Raw genomic sequence first — 25,832 nt, forward strand, 5'->3', positions numbered from 1 at the left:
TGACCAAAAGACCTGAATTTGCACAAAACACTAGCACATTTCCTCAAAAAAGAAAAAGGGGCCTATTGCTAGAGAATATTTGTAGAGAAGAAAATATCATATAACCTTCAAGTGTATTAAGTAATATGTCATTTTATTATTGCCTTTAAGGAGCAGGTGTCACTTGGTATTATTTGAAATGGCAGTCTTATCACCCACTGTAAGTCACAGCTTCTCAAGTCCAACTCAGGCATTAGAAATTAGAGTAGCTAACTGTCTGTGTCCATTCTGATTACCTTGATTGTCCCTTAGAGTAAAGTTGGGGTTGTTGGCTGCCTCTGGAGCCAGGCTGTAGTAGAAGTGCTGACCCTCCTGTGGGTCGTCCCTGTCGATGGCACTCACTGTCTGAATCAGCTACAAAACACAAGAGAAATGTAGAAACAGGTGAGAAGAAAAATATTTATAATATAAACAAACAAACAGATAACATGTATTTTATATCTATGCATATAAGCAACTGGAGCATTTAAATAAAATTGCCTTCCAGAGGTACAATCTTCTCTCAAGAAGAGACTCAAAAGCTTGCAGGGGTCATGTATTTTGCTGTAGTCATGCACATCACTTTTAAACAAAGGAGGAAATATTCAGTTTACCTCAAATAACAGATGCTTTTCTGTCATGCATCCCTATCTTCTGTTGCACATTTCTTTTTGTCTTTTGGGGGCCCAGGTTTTTCAGAAGATTCATTGTGCATTAGAGAGCTTGTAAGAAAGCTCATACTTAATTTCAGCTTCATTATGCAGGTAGAAAAGGACTTCAGGTTGATTACTTTGCCACTCCTTTAGTTTTAAATCAATACAATTCTTCCCAAGATGTCAGTGGAAATGAGAGAAAAGCCAACCATGCAGAATGCATATGCAATAAATAACACCAAACTAAAGAAACTAAGACAATGCTAAATCCAGAAAGAGTTTTGTTACTTCACTTATAGAGGCTTTGTAAAGGAGGTCTAACAGCTTGAAGCATAATAAGCACTGTCTGAATAAACATTCTGGCATCTTTTTGGACAAGGAGTAAATCTTCACCTGGATTTTTTTTTTAACTTGAAAGTTATTTTGGGATTCAAAGGCAAATGTCAGACCCATAAAGGCTCTTTCACCACCTTAAAACTGATTTCAGAACTTTTTAAAATGTGGCAATAGAATTTGTCATTCTCTGCTGAAGGAAGTAGAGCAGATTAGCATTCATAATAATATTGAACTTATTAAACAGCTTATTAACTAGGGCACTCACCCTTCAAAACCAGGAAAAATTGTCTAGGCAATGATTTCTATTGCCTGTATTATTAAGAAGCTCTGTAAACTGGTGAGATGAAAATATCCTATATATGATAGTTGTAAGGACAGTTACCCCAGCAGCGAGCAGTTATTTCATAGTGTTTAACACATCTGTGAGAAGCTTTAGCAAACACACAGTGATATTACTTGCATAAGTTTTCCCTCACAGATCATGAGAGGCGTGTCTATGTGTTTAAATGCTATTTAAGCTAGTCAGCTTTGCATGAGGAGGCACCAGTCCCCACCGTGGACTCTGGTGATGGAGCAAGAAGAGGCTCCCCATGAATGATCATAAGCACAGTTTGCAGCAGGTCCAGTGAGGGAGAGCTCACATCTGTCTCTGGCACTGGCAACCTTGTTCAAGGGCTTTGATGAGGTTTTGGAAGGGAGAGGAGCAGAGTCTTCACCGCTTGCTTGAAGGTGCTCCTTTAGAGTGTGTGCAATGGGAAGTCTTGTGTTGCTTTTGACTCTCTGTTATCTTCAGTTCACAGCAGAACATATTCTGCTTAGCACCCCTTTGAACCTGATGTAGTACGTTATGTCCAGCTCCCATAAGTCCAGGTGTGCTTAAGGCTCTTAAAACATTTAGTAGTAAGCCTTGTCTGTCACACGTGGCCTGAGCTGATTCTGTGGTACTTCTCATAACACCTCTCCTCTCTTTGATTCTGCTACAGGACACACTGGCTGTTTGCCTGCTGGCACATGCCTAAGGGAAGGCATTATTTCAGCTATGAAATGCATTGTGCAGTGAGCCTAGAATCTACTTTGGGAGAATAAAAGAAATGTGGGAGAAACAAAAGAGGTACTATATGTGATGCTCCTTCCAGTGGGATATGCTTGCCTTTGGAATGAAGTACAGACAGCTGCTGCTAAGAGTTCAGATGAAACGTGTGAGTAGCTGAGCCCCCTTCCCAACACTCACCCTTCCTGGCATGCTGACTCCACGTAGGACAGCATACCCTTCCCAACCCCTGCTGGTACAAGCATTTCTCACCTGGCCTGCTTTGGCATTTTCACAAACAAAAGCTTCATAAAATCTTGCAAACTCTGGTGCATTATCGTTCACATCCAGGACTTTCACTGTCACAGAGACGCTGCCCACCTGTGAGGGGTTATCTGGAAGAAGAAGGTTTAATGTAAGGAAAGGCAGTATGTGGGAAGGGAAAGAGGCTGCTCCTCACTCTGCTCAAGAGGTAAATCAGGTTTTACACTACTAGCTTGTGTTAAATCACATCTTCCCATTGGGAACGGTGGTGACCTGGGTATTGTATGACTCAGAGTGAAGCTGCAAATGCTGCTCTCTGTCTAGCCTGGCTTCCCATCTAATCACATATTTTACAAACAATTCTGTAAAAGACTTCAACCCGGTTCAGTCCAATGAACTATTTCTACAGCAAAAGTTTTAGACAATGCCCTGTATTTTTTTTTATTGCCCTTCAACTGGGCAATACTGTTTGTTGAGCCTCCCTGCTGGTGGCATGAATTAGGAAGGTACTGTTTTAAGGATAGACTTGTTATTTAGAACTTGTTAAAAATGGCAGTTTCTATCTCCAGTTCAGAGATGCTTTTGCTCAGAATTTATGTTCCTTGAACTCAAAAATAGTGTCAAGTCTTTGATACTTTGTACAAAGGGGTTTAAAATGTAATAACACATGAAATTATACAGAAAAGCTTTCAGTGAAGCTTAAAATTGCAATGAAAATTTTACATTCTGCATGACATAATTTGTGATGTTTCTGTCCCACTGGTGCATTAGCTTTCTTTGTCAGTAAATCTGTACATCTTTTCACATATCTTCACAAATTCCAAACTAAGTGGCTACAGAATAATTTTGTGCTTGTCTGTCCCAAATCATCTTTCTCCCTCCTTATTTAATGATAAAATGAAACTGTAATCAGAAAGAAAAAAAATATTAAGGGATCAGAAGAGGTGCAAAAATAAAGAAAATTTCTTTAATATTAGTATTCTCATCTTCGTTTTAGAGTAGCACTTTGTACATTTATCTCGATATACATCTCCCTTTATAGCAAGAAATGATATATTCATATAAACAATAGAGAGTTTACATAAACTCTGGAATTTTTCTAAATGTTCAGCGTACTGTAGTCCACAACGTGTGTCACATTGTGTCATTGAGATAATACTCAAACTATATTGTTTCTCCCTAATTTGTAATGTAATCCTTCAGCTTCCCACATATGCATACATACATCTTGCTAACACACCTGTTGTTGTGGCAGATGAATATCTGCATTCACACTCTTAGAAATAATTCATCTGACTTTTAGCACTATGGGCCTTATTTAAGAGTGCACAGCTACAATATTTTTGAAACTATTCACTACATTAAAATATTGTGCTGCACATGTACAGAGCAAAACTGACAGAGGATTGATGGAAAGGGAACTAAAGGAAGACATGCCTTCCTATTGTTTTCACTCTCAAATGCTGCTACAGAGGCAGCTTTTACAGACTCATGGAATTGCAATGGCCATTGGTGGCTGAAAATAAAAGTAGTGTCAAAATAGATGGAGGTGAAATCCCATTGTCTCAACCCCTCTCACGACTTAAAAGGGCACAGAAAGGCATTCTGTGCTGGAACAGCCTGCAAATATGTCGCAGAGTCACTCCAACTCTTGTGAAACATTCCCCCTGCTTTCAAGCTGACTGATTGCAATTTGGACAAGCTTGTTGAAACTTTGTTCCTATCAAAATGCCCCATATCTCTGGCACAGCCTAGATGTGCAGGAAGCTTTCTGAGACACAAGGAATGACTCAGCTATTGGCACCAAGCTGCAGAAAAGCTGCTGCCCCTCACAGGTGAACTGAGATCCCAAGCAAAAGCTATGTGAACCGAAGGAATTTCAGGTGAAGACTAGGTGCACCTTTTATTTGCTTATATATCTGAAGCTCCTTTATGAAGCTCACATCTGTGAGCATTTCAAACTCAGCTAAATTTTTCATACTGACATGATGAAATGAGCATCTCCTTGTTCTCACAGCCTTGAAAAATACCCGGCACAGATGAATCCTGAGCTAAGTTTTAGCTCATTGTAAAACCCAAAAGCATAATGAGTTCAGCATACTCGAAGATCCCAAAGCACTCTGGCCCAAATTATTTATGTAGCAAGCAGATGGCGATGTCATTTACTTGCTGCTGAACCAGAGCAGATTTCAACTAGTGACCTAGCTGTGTAGGATCACTGCTGCCTACCCACCCCTGCACCACTCAATCCTCCCAGGCAGGGCTGGGAGCTCTAGCAGCTGTGCAGCCTTTGCAGTATTTTCTTTAGCTGCCTAGTCTTTCTGAAGTGAGAGGACTCTGCCAGAAACACATCAGGAAGAGTTTTAAATAAATCCCTGCAATGCTAATGAATTGAAAAAGATGGACTCTGCATTTAATTGCCATCCTCTATGCCTCCCACCACCCTGTGAAAATGAGCATAAAAAATAAATAAAATGCAGTATTCGCTGGTTGATGTCAGAGGAGCAATTCACTTAATGCACCTTCCCACTCAGTGCATAACAATATGTGAACTTTGAATTCAGGTCTCTCAGCCTGCTTTGTCTACTGTATCTCTTTAATCTATGTACAGTCTGCATTCTCCTTACTCAGCTCCATGGCCAACACAGTGATGTTGTGCCAAGAAATGTCTTCCCGGTCAAGAGGTCTTGCAGTCATCAGTGCTCCTGATGTTATGTCGACATAAAAGAACCGTCCCGGATCACTGCTCCTGTCAATTGAGTATCTGCAAGAGTACATACGAAAAATATTATGCAACCTGTGGGAACCTCCCTGAGGATCCCCCTGATGGGGAGACCCCTAAAAAGTTCTGTGCCAGTATTGAGAGATGGACGGGACTTTTGGTTTTTTCAGTCTTCACGTTGTTTATTTTTCTCTTATCAAAAGTTCAGCATGCTGTCTACATCTCAGACTTAGCATACAAAGAGAAGGCACCAAAAGGTGACAAGACACACAGATTCAAGGGATTTTAAAGCTATTTTGTCCAATTAACTCTTAGAGTGTACTTTATTCCTACCTTTCTACCAATAACTAATTATTTGTTTGTCCACGCAACATCTGCATTGCGGTTCTTTCTAACCAATCACTCTGTCACCAGCACTGCAGAAAATGGAGTAGATGAAGGACAAGGAGGAGATCAGATAATGCCCAAAATCCTCCATCTTGTCTTCTATCTACCTCCATACTAAAAACCCAAAACTCTTAAGATTTCACCCTGTGATAAACTATACTATTATCGTAGTAGTATAATTTCACACACTCATAGATTCCAATTCATTCCAGAGTCTTGGAAGCTTTCTCCATGGATGAAGGTTAAAAGCAGTGTTCCCTTAGGGGTCAGGACCTCTCAGGACAGGCAGAGAAATATTCCCTGTGCCCTGGGTTCCAAAAGCAACTCTTGTGAAAACTGTGTGTTACAGCCACCAAAGTATCCCAGCAATGGGGATAGTGTTGTACAGAGCAGATCCACATTCTTCCACAACCTAGTTATGTGCTCCTTTGACTTGCATAGGTTCAGAGTGAGATGTCGGAAAAAGTTCATGTGGCTAATGGCTTATAACAGTTAGTACTACTTGAATGGAGCTGGAAGACAGGAAGATTTAGAGGAAGAAGCCTCAAAGTAAGGCACAGATCAGTGCAGGAACATCTGCTTTACAGAGAAAATCTGACAGTGAGGAGTAGAATTTCTTTTTCTAAGAGAAGTAATTGTGCCCTGTCCCTAGGCAAATTCAGACAGGATGAAAATGGCTTCAGATCAGCTCTGAGCACCTAGGCTGATGAGGAGGAACCATTCCCTTCCTTTTCTTCTGTATTCTCTCCTTCTTGAGGGGAATAAATTCCACATTCATCCTGAAGCATGATACTGATGGGGCTGTGTCAGCACAAGGGGGATGATGCGTGGCCTTCTCACAGCATCCAATCAGATAAACAGCTCCCTCTGTGAGGCTGATTCATCGTGATAACTGACCCTTCCTGACCAATGTCATGTCAATTCAGTGCTGGGAACCGGCTTCCTGCACCTGTGAATGGGGGATTGTGGTGGTGCCTGCAGGCCAGAAAACCTGGGCAAGGAGGCAACTGATGGACAGAGGTCACTGCAGTACTCGGTCAGAGGGATGATTTTGCAGGGTGGGTAAAATACTCAGTATTTCACAGCCATCGCCTTGCTCTTAAAGGCACTTTGTGCAAGCTGCTTACCAGCTGAGTGTCAGCATGGTAAGGGATACTTTGGCCAAAGCCACACACAGGCCTAGGTAAGTGTCACAGCCTAGAACAGAGCCTAGACTTGCTGTCCTTTTTGTTGGTTCTTTCATCAGAGTGGATGGGAATTGAAAGCATTACTCACAACAGACATTGAACAGGGCTCATTCTTCTGAATTTTCTCCTTTCGGCATGAATGCACTCACTGGAACAAGCATGACAGCCTTTTCTTTATATAGGGAGTTATTAAACCAGGATATAAAACACTACAGAAATATGTTGTTAGGAAATTCTTTTACACTCTTTTTCAGAACAGTCAAAGAGGAAGGGATGGCAGGTTTGCATCCCTTTCCTTCCCAGTCCTTCCTAACTCTTCATAAATAAAGAGATTTCTCAGGCATTTGATTTATTTAGACAATAAGTATGAACATTCCTATATTTTGGTATAATAATTATTATTGTATGAGGCCTATAAAAATAATTTCTCTTTGACATTTTAAGGCCAATGAGTATCTGAAATTGACTATAGCCTTGTGATTAGTGGTTCAGAATTAAGCACCAGTGCCAAGAGGCACAGGTGGATCTTCTTCTAGATTCTCCAGCTAAGTTCTCTTGAAAAGTGTACCTGCTCCTACACACTTGTTTCCACTGTACTATTTAGATAATCTTCCTGAATAATTTAAAAACAATCATGTCATATTTCCAGACATCAGAATTTCAAAGTGTGGGAGCCAGGTACTGGATGCTGGGTAAGTGAGGTTTTGAGCCCAATCGCAGTTCAAATTTCAGATGGATTTCCACTTGTACAACATAGTAAGTTTTGGGATTATTGTCTTTCTTAGCTTGCCTTGCCCCGTGCAAAGTGAATTCAGCTTAAAACACTGCTAGACTGATACTGCACTGAGTTGGAATGAATGGAGGAGACCACTGAAGAGGCAAGAACTAATTCTTACTATCTGCATTTTAGATAGCTTACAAATGGTATTTATTCTTACTTTTAAAATCTGTTTCTTTACCTCAACATGGGGGAAAAGAAGGGAAGGAATGAAGGAAGAAAGGGCAGTGGAAAAGGAGGAAGGTAGGAAGAAAAGAGGAAGGAAGTTGTCAAAGAACAGAGTTACAAAAGAGTCTGTGCAAGTTTTTTTTTTTTTTTAATGTATCTTTGTTGATGGATTCTGTGCTTTATAGAGTGTTGTTCATCAATGGCAGTCACTGCAAAACTCTGAAAAAACTAAGAAAAACCTCATTAAAAATAACAATGATAAATTCTACCCTCTGATAGTCCTCAGAATTATTCTTATACTATTTTAAGCAGATTAGCAGAGAGCTGTTTGCATTGCAGGGTTTGGATAATGCCAGACAGTAATCAGCAAAATAGGATGCAAGTAGAAAAAAGTTTAGGGTAATGAAATTGTGATGCAGACAGTATAATAGTTTTACTGAGGAATTTGAGGCAATGTCATGAGAAGTATGATAACCTTATAATGTAGTCAGAAAAGATAGGTATATTAAAGTAGCAGAGATGAAAAAAATAATTAGACCAGCAACACAGAGTGCAATACCATTAAGAAGAACAGGCTTTGTGTCTGCTCAGATCTCCTAGCTAAAGCCCACAGAATTGCTAATTTAGATTTTACTTTCTTCAAAAAATCCTAATGCTCAATATTTCAACTCCCTCCTGTATTTCCCAGGACTGTTCCTGAGCACAGGTATCTCAGAAGCTGGACCAATGCATGGGTAGTTAAACAGTAGCTCAACACCTAAAACTCTCAGATGAGAGGAGCAGCAAACTTGCTGGGATAATCAATTTGCAGTCACTAGTTGCCACTGCAGGTAGTGAAAATTTCTGTGTGGGCTGGCCTTGGAGAAGAACACCCTCCTCTGATAAATGGGGCTGGCAGTGGCTGGCAGCCACTATAGAAAAGAGTGCTATGATCACACAAATTTGCTCCTTTGGCTCCTTGCTGAGTTGTAGCTATGAAGCTCCCATAGCTCTAAATACACTTTTACCTTTTTTACTGCCTTATAGGAATATCTATCTCTGCATCTTTGACCAGACACTAGATAATTTAACAGTTCTTGAATATTTATTAGCATTTTCAATCTACTCCAAAAGTAGTTGCATGTTTGAGCTTGTTGACAAGGGCAAACTTTGAAAGAGAAGGGGCAAAAAGGACAAGCAAGTTGATCACCTTGCCATCAGGATAGCAGCGGGTTCTCAGCAATGCTCTCAGGTTTTGTGCCAGCAAAGGCGAGATTCTGGGGTTTGTTTTAATGTCAGGACATGCCTAACTGGCTCATTGCAAGGCTTGATGCTGATATCTTCCACACCACAGAACAGGGGGGAGCTCCTGCATTGTTTTGACAGAGCCCTCAGTGTGTGAGGCCTGGTTTGATAAATCCACTGATGACTACTACTGGCTGGAAAGATAGAGCTCCTCTCACTCATCACTGCCCCACCAACCAGATCTACTAAGGAGTGCTCATGGGGCAACACACAAAGAGAGGACAGACCTGATGGAATTGTTGGTCACGTCTGGGTCCTTGGCAGAAATTATCTGTATGGTGGTTCCAATCTCCACATCCTCGGGCACTTCCACAAAGTAGATGCTGGGCTCGAACACAGGAGGCTCATCCACGTCCTCCACACTGATGTGGACGGTGGTGGTGTCACGGAAGGGACCCAGGTTCAGGAACCGCATTTCCAGGTGAGGGTTGGCACCCTCTACCTTTAAGGTGTAGCTTTTTTTGCTCTCAAAACTTAAAGGCTGAGGAGAAAAAATAAATCTACCATCATGCACACTGAGCCATATCATTATTACTTTTAATTTCAAGTGCAACAAAGATAAATATTTGCAGACGCAGAAAAAGCTTTGAATGACAGTAGTATTAGAAATGGCACTGTATATTTTTTCTTTCTTTAATTTGATAGTTGAGCTGAAAAGGCCAGGAGAAATACTTGCAGATCACTTCAAAATACCTAGTCTTTCATTCTTCTTGACAAAATGAAAATATAAACAGCCACCATGCCATTGCATTGTGATTCACACAACCTGTTTCATGCCACTTTGAGGAAAATACACGAAGAAACAGACAGTAATGGGAGTACCTGAAAAGAAGGTTAGACAGTTGGTTCCTCAAAAATGGGCCCAGTGGCAGGAACAAGGATGCTCACACAGGAGGTAGAGTTATCATCCTCTTTTTTTTCCCTAAGGACATCAGACTCTTGTCTCCAAGACCCCTGCCAAGCTGATTAATGGCTCCAGTGGGAGCAGAGAACACAGTCAGCCTCCCTAGCAAGTTCTTGTTCCAGTTTTTATCCATAATCCATCTTCCTAGAAGTGAGGTTTTTTCCACCTCCTCCTTTCAGTAAGTATCCTAAACATGGGTTCATCATCCAGGTGTAGTGAGTGCTAGGATTTGAATCTGCTCCCTGCCTAGAGAACAGTTTAATTTCAAAGCAGTTTAATTATAAAGTATCTCTGATACCTTCCTCTGAGAACTCTTCCACTTCATATGAAATGTGAAATATTAAATACTCAAGTATTATTTGAAGCAGGGAGTGAGAATGTTCTCCTTTTCCCTTTTCCCTCTTCCTTCTCCCTTTTCTTTCCTTCCTGAGACAATGGATAATGGGGCCCAGCTTCTTCTGTTAGTAGTTATCTGAATTTGATTTCCTATCTAGATAAAACTACTTAGTTGGTATACATTGATATAGAAGTAACTAATGCTGACATTGAACCTCTCAATAAATAAATTTTTCATCTCCCTTCCATCTTCTTTTCAGAGATCCCTGAAGAAAATAAGGTGTCTCCAAAACCTTCTTAGAACTGAATGAAAAAAAATCCCTATGTTATGTGCTACTTACCAGTCTTGGTAAGAGATAACAGTAAGGATTTGACAAACCAGAATAACAGTATGGAAGGGTCAGTCCAAAATATAAAAAAATTCCACCAGATGAAGTACAGCTCACAGAGGATACAGTCACACTTCTCAAGTTGCAGTCAGAAGTCACAAGCAATTGCGCTGTGGTTAAATGGTCACAACCCTTTACTTGAATAATCTGGGCAGGTCTGATGCTGAAAACCAGCACAGTGAATTCCCTTAGCTTGCACAGCTTCTGAGCAAGACAAACCTTGTACCAGGAAAGAAATGGCTAATCTCAGGATCACCCAGTGGGGCATACCCCTCTTTGCTATATGCATAGTTTTCAAAAAGAGCGGCTTTATTTGGACATAAGGATTTGAGCTTCATGTGTGGAATTATAGCAGCAGTTCATTTAGACTGCAGTAAAATGTCTGCTGTTCCCATTCAACACCTTTGCTTCTTCTATTCAGCTCTTTCTATTTGAAGACCAATCACCAGACCGACACATGGAGATGGGGAGGAAAATAAAGGAGAAGGAGGATGCCAAAGCAATTGGAAGTCAAAGGTGCAAAGATCATTACTGTGAGAGTAAAGTTTTCCTTTGCCAGTCATAACCCACTTCTCTCCTGCCATGCTCAATGGGGCAACTGGCCAGTTCTGCAGCCATGAGGTGTGCATTAGTTTAAGCAGCATCAGCAGATTTCCATGCTCAGGCATGGCAGCAGTGCATACTATGGGCCTCAAAACACCTCCTGGATTCAACCAAGTCTTCAGTACTTTGCTGCCGCAACAGCTTCCTTTTTCAGAAGTTGCAGTGACATATCAAAGCTCATGCTTTCACAGTAAATTACCAGTACTGATGTCCTTCATATGACTAAAGACTGGCATTCTTGGAATTATAAAACTGAAAATCACTCAGCATTTAGTACATGAGAGTGAGGATTGAAGACTGGAATGGAAACAGGTTTCTTGTGCTGGGGACATGATGGTCCAGTATTGTTGGAGATGCTGTACAGTGAGTGAGGCAGTACAAACTGTGTAGTCTGTGGCAGCAGCTACAAACAGGTGATCTGAAACTTGCTCCTGCTGCCTTTAGTTCCACCTGCTACATCAGCGACTACTGCAGACATAGCACTTGTCGGCTAGGGTTTGGTGAGGTCTACAAACATAATATCCCTGGCTGCAGAGTCATTATTGTCTACCAGTTGCAATTTATGAGCTGTAAAAATAGCAGTAAGATATTCACAGGACCAAGCAACACTTATTGTCCATCTGGCAAGGAATGTGCAATGCAAAGGTGCCTAAGCATATACTAAGAAAGAAGCCATTATATTGAATTGTTTCATGAAAAAAACTGCATGAGAAACACTGCATGTACACTAAAAAGCTAAGTTATAAAAAAAGCAGTTAAATCAGAGACAGATTTAACAGCTATAAAACCCAATTACATTATTAAAACACACAATCACCTAGATCAAGTTAGAAAAATTAGAAAAATCAGACAAGTGTGCTAGACCACTGCATTTTTGATGCTCCTGTTTGCCTTCATTGTCAAAGATGACTTTCCCTCTGACTGTTTCTCTCCTGTGCTAATGCCTCCACACCACTGTCCCCATCATCAGATTTTTCTCTCATGGGTACATTCAAACCTCTTCCTCATGTTGGTCCCATGGAGAGGGCAAGCAAGTTGCCTTCTTCTGTGAACTTAGCATGCTGCAAAACACAGCCAAGAGGAGAGGCAGCCCATGGAAAGCTCCTTGTCCTTGTCCTCCTTCTGCCAGTGCTGATACAGGCACTGAGAGGTGGCACCATGCAGGGAGGAATTTAGCAAGACCCCCTGTGAGAAAGTGATTGATCAGACAATGTCAGGGGAGGAAGGCAGGACAGGACAGGGCTCTCCTGTGTGCTGTTCTGGCTGGGTAACCCACCACCCTGCCTTCCATGGGCAATGCAAAAGGGAAGGCAGGGAGAAGAGGAAGGTAGGGTGAGCATCAGTCTCCCAGGCAGGCAACTTGGAAGAAACTGTAAATCTTCAGGAGGTGCTCAACATTTTGTGGGATTAGTAGGCTGTGATAAGTAGCCACAACACCACAAGCAACAGTCTTGTCAGTAGCTGTAAATTCTGGCTTTCTAATGCCCCTGTTAGAAGTGCTAATTATTTTGCTTGGGAATTCTGTCAAGAAAAATTAAAGGGAAAGTTTTGCTTACTTTTAAAAAAGATTTCATTCTTCATTTAGAAATTCTCTCTCCCCTCTTCTCTCATTTTGATATCTTTTTGTATCGACACCAGTTGAATTTTTTTTTGTTTCTTGAGGGGATTCAAAGGACAACTTTCCCAGTGTCTGGCTATTGATAATCACAGCATTACACAAAGCTAGAGACATACATAAAATATTGCAAATGTTTATGTACAGTAGGTGGATTGAGCAATATGTACCTGATCCCAGTACATATCTGGTGTGATTGATACCATACATTTTATAACTCCTCTGGACATACATGAACATGTAGCAAAACTATATTCATAATAACAAAGGTCAAGCTTAATGACACATTTACTCCAAAGAAACTATTTTCTTTCATTGATAAATGAGTAGAAAATTACATTAGAGTTTGCATTCAACATCTATTTCATTGCAGAAGATATGCTTAACTTTAGGGACTAATATGCACAAAAAAAGAGCCAGGGAAAGGTGACCATAAATACACGCTTAAATGCTTTGCTGTAGGGCATAGAGGCTTGCAAGGTCAAAGCTCTCCCCTGTATTGTTCCATTTTAGTGCACCATTTAATCCCAGGCCATTTAAATGGAAACTATACTTCCTTATTAGTACACTAGATATGCTTAGGCAGAAATATGGTTACAATTTCATAACCTAGAAACAGAGTTGAACTTCTAACATTTATGTAAGATTGTAGAATAAATATCCCATAGCAGGGAGCCTAAGCAAAATACTTGATGCCTTCCTGCATAGCCTGTGGTACAGAGTACCAGCAGTTTCACAGCTGCCATTTTAGAGACAGCTTCCTCTAGACTAATTAGCATTTATGGATCTTCAAGCAGCAATTAAAAAAAAAATAAACACTGCCTGGGTTTTATTGGTTTATAAATAATTCCAAGGCATGCTTTATTATTGTTTGTGGAACACCAGAGTGAAAAATATGTACAGTTCAAATGCAAATATTGATCTAATTTCTTGCATTGTAGGATAATTAAGCTACAGAGAATATTTAAATAGATAAATAAGGAATCAGAGCATTCTTTTGGTGGGAAAAGACATGTTTATGCTAATGCTGTTCCCACTTTATAAAAGTTGTTCCTAGGAATGCAGTCTTCTTTCATATTTTAGCAATAAATGTTAAAGAAATTGTGTTTTACAGCCAGAAAGGGACTACTGTCATGTAATGGGAACCAAGTTACTGCAGGCGTAAGGGAATATTCCACACATAAAATGTAACCAGGACACTTAGCCATATAAATTACTATAAAAAGGAAAGTTTTTTACCTTTCTTACAGTGATGATGCCAACTTGGTAATTAGGATCAGTGTTAATATCAAAGACATCCAGTCCATCTCCATCCACAAGGCTGTATTTCATCTCTGCATTAATGCCTTCGTCCAGGTCTTTAGCAACCACACGGCCTACAGTGGAGCTGATGGGAGCAGACTCCAGCACACTCATCTGATAATGCTCTGGCACAAGCAGCACAGAGGGAGAGAGGAGAAAAACAGGCTGTGAAGAGGAACCAAAAAAAAACTGCAAAGCAGTGTAAAGAGTGGATCAGGGAGGCCGCAACACTGCATGGCCTGCGGAGAGTCTTTAGTACCTGTGCCAAAGCTGTAACAGCCATGTGATTTCCTTTAAAAAGCCACAGCCCAGCTAAATTTCCTGGGGAAGTTTTATTTAGGTGTTTGTTATAGCAACAGGTTTGTTGAATAGTTTTTTTTTAAAAACAGCAATACATCTGAAGATAGGACAGCTAGAAAAATAGGGCAGTTAGCATCAGTGCTGTTGTAGCCATGATATAAAGCAGGATATGGAACAGATTTAAGAGGACAGGCATCTTTTTATTAGATCACTTTGTACAGCAGGAATAAACAAGTTTTGAGCACCACAAATCCTTTCTCAAGTCCCTACAAACTTCTTTTCAGCCCTGAAGAAAGCTCAGGAGCTTGCCTGTTTCTTTCAAATTTACCAGTTATTCTATGAAAATATATTGCCTCTCCCAACAAATACTGTCTTGAGCACATTTGTTGCATTGCTAATTTGCTTAGCAGCAAGAGTGGGGAAAGAACAACCTGCTATTTTAAAAGTGTATTTTGAACATATAAATGTTGTACCTAAAATACTTCTCTGGCATCGTGCTTTACTTTCAAACTTTCCTTGCTGCACCCCCTCTGTTCACTGCACCAACTATTATGTTTTAGAAGGCTTAATAACACCAAGGATGGGGTTTGATGAATTGCAATTTTTCTTAATCAAGAGTTTAGTATCAGTTACAATTCATGCCACTTTCAAATCACAGTTAGCAATAGTATGTTCAAGAAGTTGCTCTAACAGAAGAAGAAAAGTGGAAGTTGAGATTTCTTGCTGATCTTAGTGGAATACTTTGATTTACCAGTGCAACATGCAGTAACAGATGGTGAAAAAGAATACCGACAAAAAGAACTGTGGGAGTTTGCATTACTAAATCAGCTAAATGAGAAAAAAGTCAAAACCAAAATGGCCTGAGATTGATTTACACCACTAAAAGAATCAGTTTTCTTTAAAAATCCCAATTACATCCCTTGGAAGATTTACTCCAATCAAAACTTAAAACTTCTTTTGAATTTTTACTGGCAATATAGAATTATGTAAATAAATGTGATATAAAATCTTATTAACAAAGAGCAAAATATTGCAAATCTTGTTTTGAACTTCACTTTTGTAAATACAAAGTTATGTTTCTGATAAGAATGGAGTTGCCTATTTTGCATCCATTAAGTATGGCTGTTACATATCTTAGAGTTTAACTGTATATTGCCAAGGTTTAGATGAACCTTTCCTGGAGAACAGCCTGTATGACAACCCACTCCACACTGGCAGCACAGCTTCCAGACACTCCCCTGCTGTGGCCTGGCTGGAGTGTTGAATGAATTATCTTTCAACTTCCAGCACCACCACATGTCCCTGATTTGAGAGACATCCTCTGGAGATAGGATGAGAAGACAATCAGAGCAGCAATTAGTAGCCAAAGGCAATGGCCATGAGCAGTCTAAACACAAAGTTCTTCCTTCCTTCTCTCTCGCCTTTTTCTTTAAATTAATTTCCCATCCTTTAAAAAAAGCGTTGTTTTTTTGATAATTTTGGAGGTCAGAAGCTTTTTTTGAAAGTCAAAGTGTCGAATAATTCCTTTTGACATTTTTCTGAAGGAGAGTTCTGTATCGAACCTGAAATTCTGGCCAGCTCTAGTTGTCACTAACCTGAATTTGAAAATGAGAGCAAACAGCAGACATAAATAACCCTCAGCCACCCCTTTTTGCCTGTTGTGGCACCATGGGTACTCACTCTGTGGAAATCTGGGTGGATTGTCGTTGACATCAGAGAGAGTGATGTTGACTGTGGTTGTTCCAGCTAATCCTCCCAGCTGTCCACCCATATCCTTGGCCTGGATAATCACTTCGTAATATTCTTTTGCTTCTCGGTCCATGTTCATTAGAGCTGTTCTAATTAAGCCTGAGATTGAGGGTGGAAAGGTGTTTGGGGAACAAAAGAAAATGGCTGTTAGAGAATACACAAAGAGGGTAGAGGGCTCTTGCTCCTGGTGTCCTATTCCCTGTGTCAAGAATGAGACCAGGCTCTGCACTGAGTCCCACCTTTCCTGGCAGAGTAAAACTCACCCAAGTAGAATCTAGGTTAACAGAAGGTGTGAATTTTAAAGAAGCCAGTTAAAATGCATCAGCTCTGGGACAGGCTGCCTGTTCAAAATTAAAATGTTGCCTTCCAAGGAAAGCCTTTTTGGGAAGAGCATGCTACGTTGAATTAAAGGCCCTGCTCAGGATGGCAATCTCTACACAAAAGCTGGAAGTGATGTGCTTTGCTAAAAGACCCATCAAGACAAGTTTTCCAGAGCGTTCCTAAGCACGTAGTCCTAGAGACCACCTGGCATGAGGCCGGGGGCTTTGCTTCGGGACCCAGGCCGGGGCTGCGAGTGCAGAATGCGGGGAGACGCCGCTGCGCCCGCTCCGGAGGGGCCACCCTGCTCCCCCGGACCGCGGGGCGTCCCTTCCCTTCGGGGTAACACTACTGCGAGAGGACATGAGGTGGCAGCAACACTTCTCTTATGGAGGCTGCGAGCGCCGGCCCGCTGTCCCCCGCACAGCTCCGCGTCTCCCGGCTCTCCGTCCTGCAGCCCTCCCAGCCCCACGCAGCCCTCACGCCTCCAGTATCTCCAGGGCGCTCCATCGAGCAGCCGGCAGTGCGGCCCGGGAATGCGCTGCCCTGGGATAATCCCTTGTTAGCGACACGTTTGGGATGCCCTTCGGAGTGGGGTCAAGTGTGTCAGCCCCAGGCACCATCACAGTCCCACGGTTCAACATGCAGCACTTGCACATCAGGACACTATTAACTTGACTGATCTGCATTTAGTCTTTATTTTTAGCAGAAAGACAACGTATGGGTTTAATAAAAAAGCAGTAAAAAGATATTGCGTTGGCAATTATTGCTGTGTGTGAAGGGAAGAAATAATGACCGGTACGGAACAGCTCGCAGCGTGCTCCCTTAATCTTCCTGCGTGGAGAACTTTAGAGTCCCATCCTGCAAAGCTGAGTGCCACCTGTGAAGTGCTGTAGCTCCTCAGCACCCATGGGTATATAAATAAGATACGAAAATACTTAGCATTTTGGGAAGTATTTTCTCCATATATGAACACTTTGTAGGGAATTTCCACTCTTGGCTTGACCTAAAATAAGACATCAGTGCCTAAATTCCAGGCTCTGCCATGCCTATCTTTGGCGCCTCTGGTCCCTAGAGGATACCAGGACGCAGAACCAGATCAGGTACCCAGAGATGCAGCAATGAAGAGCAGGGAGCATCTGATGCTGCTGCACAGTCAGTCACCAAAGAAATGCTAAGGATGGCGGTGAACATAAAACCCTTCCTTAAGGCTATAGGAAAGTCTATGGGAAAGATCCTCAGGTCTTCCAAAGAAATGTACTGGAACCACTTTCACTAAAGTGAGCAAGGTTTGTGCTCTTAAGAAAACAGTAAAGGGTAGAGGTGATGTTCTTTCTTTTCTGTAACAGTCAGATGGTTTCTTAGAAAGTGGGAGAGTTCTTTTATCTTCTAGAGGAATATGATTGTGGTCAGGCTGTTAAAGCACTCTGGAAAAAGGGAGGAGGAGGCTCTCAACTTTCCTTTGAAGTTGTGCTTTCACATAGACACTTCTTCAACACCTGTGAGGACAGTGACAGAATAGGAATAGGAGCACACCTCTGGAACCAAGAGTCTGTGTTGGGAGGTGAATGGTGAGGACTCCAAATGCTACTAGAGGAGGACTGTACTGAAATGAGTTGTCAAGTACTGGGTATTTTAATCACTGTCTATCAATACAAAGGAGATGTTGGTTACTTATGCTCGAGCTCCATTTTAGAAAAACGTCAGAGCTGCAATTGCATTTTGTGAGCTACCAAATCCCACAGGTGAGTTCGCACAGGGGAAGCTGATTACAGTCTTGTGCTTGTCATAGGGAAATGGCTTCTGGCTCACAACAGTGCTTACCCTAAATGGGTGTCCAGTTGCTGACTGAGGCAGCTAAAGGCTGAGGCATCACTCAGCCTGTCCAGAGATGCAGTTCTAAGTGACTGGAAAATTAATCAGGGGAGAAAAAGACCTTTTCTGGTTTAAATACTGATAAAGCACATGATTTTGGACTTAAGATATTGTGTTGACAATTATCACTGAAGGGAAGATATCTTCTGTGTAAACTGGATTCTAGAGGTAAAATCTGTTCTGGATCTGACCCTGAATATTGATTCTTTGCTTTCTTAGAAATAATTTGGTACTCAGCAAATCTATGATTAAGCCCTTATTTGTCTGTGGTTGATACCTGATTCCAAAAGGAGCATTAGTAGTTTATTTATATTGTAAATATAAAGAAAACTGAGAAAATAGCATGCCACATGCAAGTTTGTCTTTGGCTAGAGCACCTACCCTGTAAACTGCTAACTTTGGAAGAAGTTTATTCCGTGTTTTTCCTATGTTGTCCCCTAGGGCTCTGCAGTGACTATCGTCTCATGAGTTTCTGACCTTAGCACTACAGATGCCCTTTAGAAACTGTCAAAATCTGTCAGATTCCACTTTTGAAAATAAACCTTGGATGTATAGAGAAAAGAGAGAGAGAAAGGAAGTGAAACAGAGAGGGTGTCCTATAGATAAATGTAAGGTTATTAACAAGAGTACCCTTAGGTAAAACTACTCCAGATAACTGCATCCTTTAGCTTGCACTTTCCAGTCCTGGCTGGTTCATAGATTTTTTTTTTTCCCCAAGCCTTTTTATCAACTAGGTCTGTTGAAGACATTTTTCAATGATAGAAGCCAGCAAGAGTATTTACAGCACCAAACCTATCCAGATCCTGAGTTGCAGAATATGATCATTCAGAGGAATATATCACTGGAAAAAGCACATTCTTCTTCTGGAGCTCACTGCCACAGCATTACTTTACCCCTCACACAGTGCTGCTCTGTCTTGGCTCCAAGCCACAAAACCACATTTCTCTGACCACAGCTATGATGCACTGCCTCTTTTTTCTGCTTGAACTTTTTCTTTTGGTTTTCACACTGACTCATTCCCTGATGAAATAACATACCTGTCCGAGAGTCCACAGAGAAATATGGTTGTCCTTGGAGAATACTGTATACGACTCTTGCGCTGTTCCCATAGGTTGGGTCATCAGCATCTGTCGCTGTCACCTGGATAACAGAGGTGCCTGACAAAAAAACCATCAAGGTAAGACTTTTTGGGATAAAGAGCTGGCAGGAAAAGTATACAGTTCAAAGTAAATTGAAATGCTTAACAAGAGCTTTCCCACACTGAACTTTTTCACTTGTACTCATAGTGCTTGTACTTATTGTTCATACTTGTAGCTTATTAGCATTAAAGGAATTAACAAGTTGAATTAATTCATCATGCTTCTATATGAAGATATAAAAGAGCAAGTACTCTATGGACCACAGTTACAGAATTGCTGAGCTAACAGTATTTTGTTATGGTTGACAGAGAGATGGTAATTATATACTGCTTGCTTCTTTTCCCCTTGTCTTGATTTTAAATGTTATTAGGAGGCACCTCAGAGAAGTTCCACGGCTCTGCTGACATAAATCATGAACTGTTGTAGCAGGGCCATAGATGCTGTAAGTTGACTAAGGGATGGAAATTGTACACAAACAGTGAGCATGAAGGGATGTATCTCTGAGATAATCTCTCTGTGGGACTGCATTTTACATTGCATGGCCTACAGATTATACACTGCTGAAGTGCCTTTGCAACCCACACAGAGGCATATATATTTCTTTTTTCAATTGGTTTTCAAGGTCTGCTTCCTCTGAAGCTAGTAATGGCTTGCAGGTGATGTAATTTATCAAGAACAAGGAAAAGGTGAGGCACAAGTGAAATATGTGTGGGTTTTGACTCCTTAAAATGTCAGACAATGCCTTTATGAATCTATCTAGCTTTCTACATAATGTTTTGTGTTACAAACAAATCTGATGTTACTGGATAAGCACTTGAAGATAAATCTGAATTCAAGCTAGCCATTACCATTATGAAATATTATTACTGACTGGAACTTCTGTATTTGATGCCTCTCTCTAGCTTTATGTCAACATAATATTGAAGAATGAGAAGTTGAAGCATATCTGTAACTTCAGGACATGAAATTTATATGGTATTATTGTCTCTGCAGTGATGTCACAGAGCCAAGAAGCAATAATAAAACAAAGACAGCTCAAAAGAAAGAAAGAAAAAAAGTCCAGAAAACCAAAATTTTATGTGATTATTTGAATTCTTATATGGAAATGATTTCTCCTGACTTGTGTCAGGATAGGAAGATAGGAAGGCTGCTGTTTGTCTTCTGCATTGCAAGAACAGGAATGTCTTCAACATGATCCCATTCTGTAAAAGTGGAGGGCAAAGAGTAACAGAATCTCAGATTCACTGAACTTTGTTTAATGCAGGTTTACATGAATTAGAAGGAGCTAATGATTGTTTTCATGTTTCCACGTTTTCAAGGGCTCCTGGACAGTAGCTGAACTCTCAGTATGAACTCGATTAGATTGCTAAGATGGTGTTATTTTCAGGATGGTAATGGCTGTCTAATGGACTTTATTATTTCTACCATCTGATGTCAGAGGAGAAGGGGCACTATGTTACTACAAATTATCTAAACATGGCATGTTTGAATCACACCTTTTTCATCTCTCAGGCTTCCCTTGGCACATTTTCTTTCAGAGGAGCTGATGCTGATGTAAAGCCTGTTGTCTCTTTTCTACAGCATGCAGGCACCCCAGGATAAGCTCCTCTGCCCTGCAGCTCCTGTGCAAGGGGCAGAAGCTGAGATCAAGGAGTCAGGGAATTTGTGTTTTAGTGACCATCTCCAATTTGCTTATACAGGAAAGAGACTCCACAAAATCTGTCTTACCCACAGGTGACATTTCTGGAACAGAGGCTACGTAAGGTCCATCCAGGAACTTGGGTTCATTATCATTGATGTCTTGGATTTTGATGATAAACTCTGACTCTGGTTCCATCGGCCGGCCCGTTCTCCTGTCTAGGGCCTGTGCTCTGAGGGTGTACTGTGACCTTTCTTCCCGGTCCAGCCGCTGAATGGCATGAATGTCCCCTGTCGTATCATCAATTGTGAACACAATGCCAGCTCCCTCTCCTGAGAGGATGTATTTGATTGAACCATCTCCCCTGTCCATGTCAGAGTGGAGCTGTGGAAAGGAACAGGATTCAATTAGACCATGAGCTGGGTAAGCAGCTGCTGAGAAACACAAAGCATGTGATCATCCCGAGCATTCTGGTCTCACTGTCGGGACTCGCAAGCTGGTTCTAATGAACTCACTTTGCTGAAAGAGGCAAATAGTAAAGTCTGTAATGCATAGTTGCAATTAAAAGCCCTCTCCTGTCTTCCTGTTTCTGCACCCACAACTGTGCCACAAGGAAAGGCAGAGGCAGCCAAACAGGAACAGGCTCTGTGCCTTTTTGGAATCTTGCTCAACACAATAATTATCTTTTGCCTTGTTACAATGGCCACTGAGAATATTTGGGATAAAGTGAGGTCAGCAAAGCTGCAGACTGTGATTCCTCACATGGCTTAAGAGGAGTCAAATACTACAGCGGTAGCATAATGTTGAGGCAAATACGGCAAATCTGTTTGGGATCAAGGGGAAAGCAGAATGGGAGAGCTACCCAGTAAGTGTTATGATTAAGAAATATTTAAATAATTTTCCATTAAATTTTAGTAATAAAATTAGTCTGGATCCTTACATCTTCAGGAAGGAACATTGTCAAACAGTAGGTAAGCTAAGCAGCAAGAAACAGTTGCTTATGCCCATGGCAGGCTATAGACATGAGAACCATCCCAGATATTCTATGAAATTAGCGAACGGATTTATTGCATGACTGCTAATTAGTTCTGAGCAGCCACAGATAACTGTGAACTGTGCAACAGAAAAGAGCAAGAGTAAATGCAGTACTAATTGTAATCCAAAACAGGGAAACAAGTCATTCTGGGGACTACATTCTGTTAAACACCTGGTTCCCTATTGAAATACTGGAATGACTATCAAAAGCAATCAAATTGGTTAATTTCACTCACACAATGAAAATCCACAATGGTATGCTCATACTTCCATGCTTTTGAAGAATATAGCATAAAGATCAATGCCCAGTGGCAGTAATCATTCAGTACCAAAAGACAGGAAGGCAATAGACTTGAGGTGCAAATATCAAAATGGTTCAGATGTGAATACTGTTTTCCAGTGTGATTATCATAGTGGGCAATGAATAAAGGATAAATAATAATTAAAAAAAAGCAGTGAAAGTGTGCTGGATTCAATTAAGCACATTTTAAAATGCATATATGGGCAAATAATCTCAGAAATATGGTCTGAATTAGGCGTGTGTTTAATGCTTTGATGAGCTTAAAGGACAGATGGGAGCAATCTTGGAGGACAGGGCCAAACATAGGTAAATATTTATAGTGGAGAGAAAAATCTCAGAATAATAAACTGAATATATGAACACAGTATTTGAAGAAAGAATCCAAACAGAAATGGATAATTTGTGTTGAAAGCAGAAGTCAAACTTTGTACAATTGATTACAGGCTATTCTCTCAAGAAAGAAAGAAGAAATCTCATCTCTGAGCTGTTTAAAAACATAAAGAACCTATCCAATAACTTATTACATTGGAGAAATTTTAATAGGAATGTTGGCAAAATTACTTATCTGACCTAAGCATTTCTAGTGCCAGTGAAGCAGCTCCTCAGCTGTTTTAGGTCACACAATCCTGTTGACCGGGGAGTGGAAAGACCTTTTTCCCCAGCGAAGGGTCTGGTCGGGAGAAACTCATTCTCTGAAGGGTATCTCCCTTACTTGTCTCTCAGGTAGATCATGCAACTTATGCAAAACTTGGACACAGTCCTGATTTTCAGGGCAAGAGTGCTTTCAGCTGAGGTGGGATCCCATGGTTTTCCATGGCATATCCCAGCCTGCAGACAGGTCTGTATGGAGGTGGCCTGTGGACTCCAAGTGGCTGCTGGGACAGCAGCACTGCAGTGTGGCTGCAGGAGCTGAAGGTTCAAGTTGTGACAATGGCTGTGTCAGGGCACTTTCATCCTCCTCTGCCTCCATCCCTGCAGTGGCTACTGCATCTGAGAAACATCGATATTTTGGATGAAAACTGGCAGCTCTCAGGCAATGTATTAACTGAATGGTGGAAGAACAAGCCCAGAAAAATTTGGCAGTGGTAAACAGTTAAATTTAAATGGCTGCCATGTGTATTAATTCACATGCAGGCACCAGGACTGCAAACTGGTGTATCTTCAGGAAGCACCATCTTGTGATTAATTTTAAAAAAGACAGTGGTTGTCATTACTTACCCGAAACACCCATAACTCAGAGATTATCACTGTAGGAGCTAGTAAACAGGATACTTCCAGAAGGAGAACACCATTATAGCTTTTCAAATTGATTCAGAACCACTAAGCTACATCTTGGGCATTTGTTTTAGTGCATTAGTGCACCAGTGAAAGAATGCAGCTGCTGAGACAGATACAGATGTTAGACCTGATTGGGGAATTAGAGCTGGGCCTGATGGAAGAAAATGTGTTTTGGAACACCAACAAGTCATCATTAAATAAGGAAAAGGAAAAAAAAGAAAGAAAGAGGAAGCCAAAGTCAAATTCAAGGTCAAAAGGCAAAAATGAAACAGAAAAGAAAGAGAAAAATGAAAAAGAAATTAAAAACAGGGAAAAAAGAAAACGGGAAAAGAAAAAGGGAACAGGAACAGGAAAAGAAAATGAAGAAGAAGGAGAAAAAGAAGGAGGAAAAGAAAGAGGAAAAGAGAAAGAAAAAAAGAAGCATTTTTTTCAAATAGCAGTAGGTGTTCAGGAATTTTCAGAATACTTAGAAGCAAATAATGAATCAAACTCATGGGTTAAATTACACCTTCTGTCCAAAGCCCTATTTGGAATAAATGCAGTTGTGAAGGGAGCAAACAAGGAATGAACATGACATGCTATTAAGAATTTGGGAGTACAAGAGGATCTCTGTCTAACTGTGATTTGTTAGAAACATTGGGTCTCAACCAAGGCTAGGCAGTAAGATATGCTAGCAGCACTTTTACAGCTTCTTGTATAACCTGCTCTTTCAAGACAAAGCAAAAAAGAGTGTAAAAGACAAAAAGACATAATACTGCCAGAGTGCAATAAATCTGAAAGAATTTGGTGTCTGAAGGGACTGAAGTTCACACCAAACTTAATATCAGGATGCTCTAGTTTGGAGTGTAAAAGTCACTGTGTCAGAAAGGTGATCTAGTTTTAAGTTGGGTTTGTTTTATGGGTGTGCAATAAATTGTGCTGCCATGTGGTTGATACAGAGTAGGAGGAATTAATTTTTACTTTCTCCTCCATATTAAGGAATGGGTTATTGGAGGAATAAAGCTGATAACTCCTGATAATTTTTTAACTGTGTCAACCCGTGTTGCTTCTTTTGATGAGACTAGAACAAAAAAAATAAGGATGTTACATCTGCATTGGAATGACACATTTCCTGGCAAAGGGCATGTGGAAGAGTATCGCTGCAGTGAGCAGCTCAGGGGAGAACCCACACAGCTCTGCTAAGCAGTCTGTGACTCCATCCTTGATATGCTTCTCCCTTCTCTGCTTCCAGGGAGGTAGCACCTGCAGGGGATTTTTGTAAGGATGTGTGAGTGAGCGTGGATGTACATTGATAGTCTGCAGAGAGGTTGCATTTTATTCATTTATTCAGCCACTGTGATTCAAATGCTTCTTTGAAACAGGGTTAGGGAGTTTCCAACATGGCAAAATGGTGAAATGTGTTCCCAGTTCAATTACTGACACAGTGTAGGCTGCTTATTGAATGTGGGAAATACCTGCTGTAGCAAATGAAGGGGCTTTGGTTTCCCTGGCTCATCCTATTAGCCAATAATGGCCACCTCTAGGAAAACTGAAGCCTTGTATTTATCTGTGACAGGACCAGGAACCCTCTGAAGCTGAAGTACTTTAAATCACTATCATGAGCACTGGAGAAAAGCAAAAATTGTACTGACTTCACATCAGGAAGTTTCTTTCATTTCTCTGTCCAGAACATATTTTGCACCTTGCCTTAACAGTTGTCTAGGGAAGTTCACAGAATCACAGCAGCCTTGGAAATCATATTAGGCAAGCCTGGACCCGTGGTTCAAGTCAAGGTGCTTTTTTGGTTGCTCCAGTCATACAGAACCAGCCAGAATCAGCTGTACAACTGGCTCTGTGCTGTGCATTCTTTCTCCTTCTGACAGAGGCTTGGAGAGAGCAGATGGGTAAAAGCAAGGTCTGGCTATGAGGATGTTTCAGGATGTTGTGGGCGGTATCAGTTGGAAGAGGCCCTGCCTGGCCTGGTATGGGACCCAGGGCTGTTTTGGAGGGCTGGTGTGAGCAGGCAGCAGCAGACTGAAAGCCCTGTTGCACCTCTGCCCCACTCTGTGCAAGCCTTTACAGAGCTATTTTTGAGTCAGCCTGGGGTGACTCGGGCTGAAAAATTTCTAGCCTGCCAGAACAATTAATTCACCCCACAGCCTATTCCCTGCTGACCCCTTTCCTAAGGAAAGGATCCAAGACTCAGGCAGCGCAAATGCAGGCGGGCGATGAATTGTGGGAGG

General features: G+C 41.1%; 1 protein-coding gene across 2 annotated transcripts in view; it reads right to left on the bottom strand.

Annotated features, from left to right (window-relative positions):
* Positions 1–25,832, bottom strand: part of CDH20 (cadherin 20) — a 119,058-nt gene that overhangs the window by 10,158 nt on the left and 83,068 nt on the right. For both annotated transcript variants that reach the window (XM_053953056.1, XM_053953065.1), the window contains exons 3-10: positions 21,086–21,380; positions 19,256–19,375; positions 15,957–16,124; positions 13,914–14,101; positions 9,055–9,308; positions 4,929–5,065; positions 2,311–2,432; positions 276–393 (exon numbers count right to left, since the gene is read on the bottom strand). In XM_053953056.1, the coding sequence (XP_053809031.1) occupies positions 276–393; positions 2,311–2,432; positions 4,929–5,065; positions 9,055–9,308; positions 13,914–14,101; positions 15,957–16,124; positions 19,256–19,375; positions 21,086–21,380 (1,402 nt within the window). The remainder of the gene's footprint in view (positions 1–275; positions 394–2,310; positions 2,433–4,928; positions 5,066–9,054; positions 9,309–13,913; positions 14,102–15,956; positions 16,125–19,255; positions 19,376–21,085; positions 21,381–25,832) is intronic.

This window comes from Vidua chalybeata, chromosome 1 (genome assembly GCF_026979565.1).
Source record: "Vidua chalybeata isolate OUT-0048 chromosome 1, bVidCha1 merged haplotype, whole genome shotgun sequence".
NCBI classification, from domain to species: domain Eukaryota; kingdom Metazoa; phylum Chordata; class Aves; order Passeriformes; family Viduidae; genus Vidua; species Vidua chalybeata.